A 5,000-nucleotide genomic window follows, 5' to 3' on the forward strand; every position below is an offset into this window, starting at 1 on the left:
TAAAAGCATTATATAATGTTTTTAATGACAAGACAAAATTGCTGCTTTCCTGCAATGTAGACTGGTATAAAAAAGCTTTCTTTTTGTCTTTTCTTAAAGTAGGCTTATGATGGACAAGAAGCCTTGAAAACAACAATTCTAACAAATACAAGTGATACCAATAAAAATTAAATTGAGGATAAGTTTCAGGTTTAGCCTAACACATGAATCCCATACCTGTAAGGATGTAGTTCTTTAAGATTTCCTAAATAACAGTAAATTAAAACTGGCACTTTTATTCTAAAAGATCTTGTTAATTGTTTATTCCAAATTCACACAAACCAATGTATCAATCATCCAATGCATCATCCATTTACTGGGACAATTTTGATAAACCTGTCAACTACCAAAAACTTACCTTTTGATTAGGAAGTGGTAAGAGTTGAGTGGGAAATAAGGAGCTTTCAAAACATATCAAAAAGCTTTTGCCAAATCAGCTCTACTTCAGTCAAGTAAAAAAGTACATGTAAGAAATCACTGATATATAATAAGATGGATATTAACCCCCTAACTGGTGGCTCCTTAAAAGTGAGATACAAGACCCATTAGAACATTAACACAGAACAATCACATATAATAAACAAATGAATTCAAAGTATGATCTCTTCAAACCTAAAAGATCTCTGAAACATAATCATGCATATTTCAGTACAAACTTCCATGTAAACAGTATATTAATTCATAGTTTGGGGCAATATAACTTGTTAAGAGGAAAGGTTGTTATGTAATACCACCAAGTACTGAAATAAAAGAGAAGTATCATCCTCATTCTATGTGATTACACATCTACCTGCCTATAAGTGTCATAATCACTAAAGAGTGATCTTTGTTATGTCAGGCTAAACTGTTTTGCAGCTTTCAAGTGAATCTACTTACACGTTCTGATAAAAGGAAAATTAACAAAATTTTAACAATATATAATGAAACTGATGTCACAACAATTAGTACCCTATCATGGCTGTACCTGGGAACAGAAATTAGGAAGTTACTATAATAAATTCTGATTGTCCTATTCTCCCTATCAGGATCACTCCCTTGTAACCCAATCTTCCCACATATATTCCCTTGGACTAAAGTGTGATAAGAATTCCAACATTTCCCCTTCTTCAGGTCTGGATAATTCATTCACTTTTTTCTTGTTTATTCTCAGGAACTTCAAGATGTCTTGAGTACAATCAATTCTATAACTTTAATTGATCCACGATGTAGATACAGGAAAGATCCTGTTGTATATCTATGGAACTCAACGAGTAATAAGCTGTAAAGAAACTACAAATATTGACCAACTTGTAAATGCAAATTGCCTGCCAATTTGTATTTAAGAACCTACCACAAAAAAATATATAACAAAATCCTTTTGGTTCTTTCTAATAAAGCATTAAAATTGCCATCTCAAGAACAAAGGAAATACTAAATATTGCCATCATGATGATTGTTTATATTGTCTAGGACATTAAATAAGTCTACCAAAACATATAGCATAGAATGTTATGATATCGGTATATGTGAATGTCTGGGAAGATAACTGTATAAAAACACATGTTTATGTTAAGCTTCAAACATATGTCAGTGATATTTTAGGAAAGACCTTATGTAATATTTTATTCATACCAAACATTACAACCTTTATAAAGAAATCACATAAGTCTGGTAAACCTGACCCCAGCACCTGCCATTCCCTTTCTACAAAAGTTCATGATATAAACAATCTAGGATGTCTCTCTAAATTCTCCTAGTACGAACATTCCAATAATGACATATATAAATTTATACTAGAATTCCGAAATTCTAGAAAAAAATGGAAAAAAACACCCTGTATATACACACACATACAAAACAAACACACACTAAGAAGAGGCAAATACAAATCATAATATAAAATGAAAATCTTACATTTTTCTCTTCATTATACTGAATAATATGAACATATTTAAATAATAATAATAATAAATTCACAAACCATAAACTCATACCATATGATAGCTATATCTTATATCAATGGGAGCAAATCAGTCAACAGAACAGCATACAATAAGCTCTGATTTAATCTTATTAGATAAATTAAGTTTACGTTACTGGTTCATAATAGTGAACAATATATAACTATTACCTTGGCAAAATTAACATGTATATCTATTCTTTACAGGCAATCACCTTAAAATAGAAAACAGCAAAGCCAACAAATAATTACAATAATGATAGAATGCATATATAAACATAAATATGTAAATAAAAAAGCAACATATTCGTTTAAGTTCTGAAAATAATTAAGCACAAGTAATAAACTAGATACAATGAAGGCAAGACACATTAAAGAACATAATAACTCAACTAAAATGCTGGGTTTAAATAAGTTTTTGTTTAACAGGCATTCAGGTAATATAAGAATTCCCTCCTTCTCAACAAGCCATGACTAGAATTCATATTAAAACACCAATATACTACATCAGAATTTATCAAAGTAGACTGAAAAACTATCTATATCATTACACTCAAATGAAATGTTAAATAATACTCAAATACAAAACAAGATGAAACACAGGCGCATAAAAAATAAAAACATTCATCTAAAATGTGTACTCAGGAAATCAAAATTACCAAAATGTTAAAACATTCAAAACTTATGAAAAAGAAAAAGAAAAAAAAAGTAATCATCCAGATTACAGTTTACATACAGACACCACCTGCAGTGCAAAACAATTGATTTTTGTTGCTTTATCAAACAGATGAAAGGTAATCAAATCAACAAACATGGCAACAAGAAGAAGAAGAAAAAAAAAACTACATCTTCAACCTATCAATTGTGGATTTGGCCTACAGGTGTGGTTGTTATAATCACTGATTTTAACTAACTTCTCCATGCATAATGAGGTGCACAAAAAATTTCTGTGAGTCTCACTACCTTAGACTGGAGGACTTTATTGCCTTATAGCTAACAAGCACAGGATCTGTGACACTTTTTGGGTCTTCGTCAAGGCCCTTAAAGCGCAACTTTTGACCAGTTCTGAGAAAAGAAAAATTGGGGTGGTTGGCATAACAACACACGTCACAAAAGCTTGAGCAGTGCATGTTACACAAACCTCAAAAGTAATATCCTAATTTCATTAAAACATGGATAAAAGCTATTTGCTGAGTCCTACCTTATCATAATGCAAGTATTACCCACTGCTTTTGGTACTGAGAAAAGGACAATTACTATTATGTGCACACAACATTGCAGACTGCAGTTTCCTATCAAACATACTTGATAAAAGTGAAAGCAGTAATCAAATGTGTACATAAATAGCAAATCAATAAACACACATCACTCACACTCACTCACTCTATCTCTCTGCCTCTCTCTCTCCCTCTCCTATTCCCTTTCCCTCCCCCTCTGTGTTGGTCTAGCAATCCTGATGACCCATGTGCGGCCGGTGGATGGTAACCCCAGCCATCCCTTGCACACAGGGGGATATTGGAAGCAAAATAAAACAGACAGTATGTCACAGCAAAGAATATCCATCGTAATAAATGGAATTAAAACTGAATGTTAAATCTTAAATCCCTCCCTCTCCCTCCCCCTCACTCTCACAAATGCACCCCTCTCCCCCACACACACACTGAGAGAAAGAAGAGAAAGGTCAAGGAATATGTTTCAAGGGCCCCAGAAAAAAGAAAGAAAAAAAGAATAACAGAAATTGACCCAATGCCAACTGGTGGCTTGTATACATATGCTATTTGCATCCAGACCATTTTGAAGTTGTGTAATAAACAATTGTTTGCTTGTTTGGCCATTACTGTAGTGATTCTAGAGTTATAGCCTCTCAAAAGCCATCTTTCAGTTATGTTTACAGGGTAATTATAAATGTTACAGCCAAAATTGTAAAGGGTGGGGAAATTATGTTTCCTATACTTCTAGTTCTTCCCTTAAGCAGTTGACTGCATGTGGCATAATAATTATTTTAGGAGGGGCATATGGCCAGGTGCCAGTTTCCTAGATCAAACACAGGACAATATACTTGTAAACATGTGCATACATGCCCACACACCTGTGCCCCCCACCCCCTCCTTCTCACTCACTCAAACTCACACCCACAAACCCACCCACCCACCCACCCACATACACACATTCAAGTCCAAAGACGAATGTACATGCATATTTACATACAAGCACACAGATATATGAGCCTCCCATACACATGTATGCAAACACTCTCCCTTCTTGCATCAAAGCAAACCTATTCTCACAAATGTGCACACTAGCACTTTAATAAAAATGGAGAAAGAACTTTTCTCACTTCATTTCTGTAAATAGGAAAAATCATTTCAAAACTATGAACAATAGTAAACTTAACAACATGGTGCTACTTCTCTGAAAGACTAGGAATCAACTGCAGCAGACAAAGTAATCTACAAACATCAAACTGTCAGTTACTTCAGATTCTTAAAAAAAAATTAAAATAAAACCATATACATGTAAATTCATCCTTGACCTCATTGCTATAAACAGGTGGCATGAAAATCTCCAAGGCTATATTTATACAGCTAAATTCAAAATTCACTTGCACATCATTTTCAACAAAATCATTATGCAGAGCTGTTCAAGATATGTGAAACATTTATTAACATATAGCAAATTGTACAGATTTTGTATTCAGATGAAAGATGCTTTTAAAATCCACAACAAAAGACAAGCCAGCATGAAAACAACAAAGAAGTATTTAGATAATCGTCATACACACATAGTTATAAGAGATAAAAGGCAAAAAATTCAATAAAACATTCTGATAGTAACATTTAATTAATCTACTTTAAATATATCCTTAACTGCATTGCATTTGATCTCTTTTTAAATGTTTCTTCATTGACTTTTTTCAATATCTCCTTCCATCATGCTTCCATAAACATCCAATATGTCTATATGAGTCTCTTACATTTTCTTTCTTCTCCACCTTCCTACAACAATGCTCCTTGATATCCTT

The 5,000-nt window shown here is 33.0% G+C and overlaps 1 protein-coding gene across 23 annotated transcripts in view; it reads right to left on the reverse strand.

The window, feature by feature from the left end:
* LOC113826159 (phosphatidylinositol 4-phosphate 5-kinase type-1 alpha) overlaps positions 1-5,000 on the reverse strand; it is a 187,651-nt gene that overhangs the window by 26,438 nt on the left and 156,213 nt on the right. For 13 of the 23 annotated variants that reach the window (XM_070137698.1, XM_070137687.1, XM_070137689.1 and 10 more), the window contains one exon: positions 2,942-3,043. The exons of the other annotated variants lie outside the window; for them this stretch is intronic. In XM_070137698.1, the coding sequence (XP_069993799.1) occupies positions 2,942-3,043 (102 nt within the window). The remainder of the gene's footprint in view (positions 1-2,941; positions 3,044-5,000) is intronic. 23 annotated transcript variants of the gene reach the window in all.

This window comes from Penaeus vannamei, chromosome 23 (genome assembly GCF_042767895.1).
Source record: "Penaeus vannamei isolate JL-2024 chromosome 23, ASM4276789v1, whole genome shotgun sequence".
Taxonomy (NCBI): Eukaryota; Metazoa; Arthropoda; class Malacostraca; order Decapoda; family Penaeidae; genus Penaeus; species Penaeus vannamei.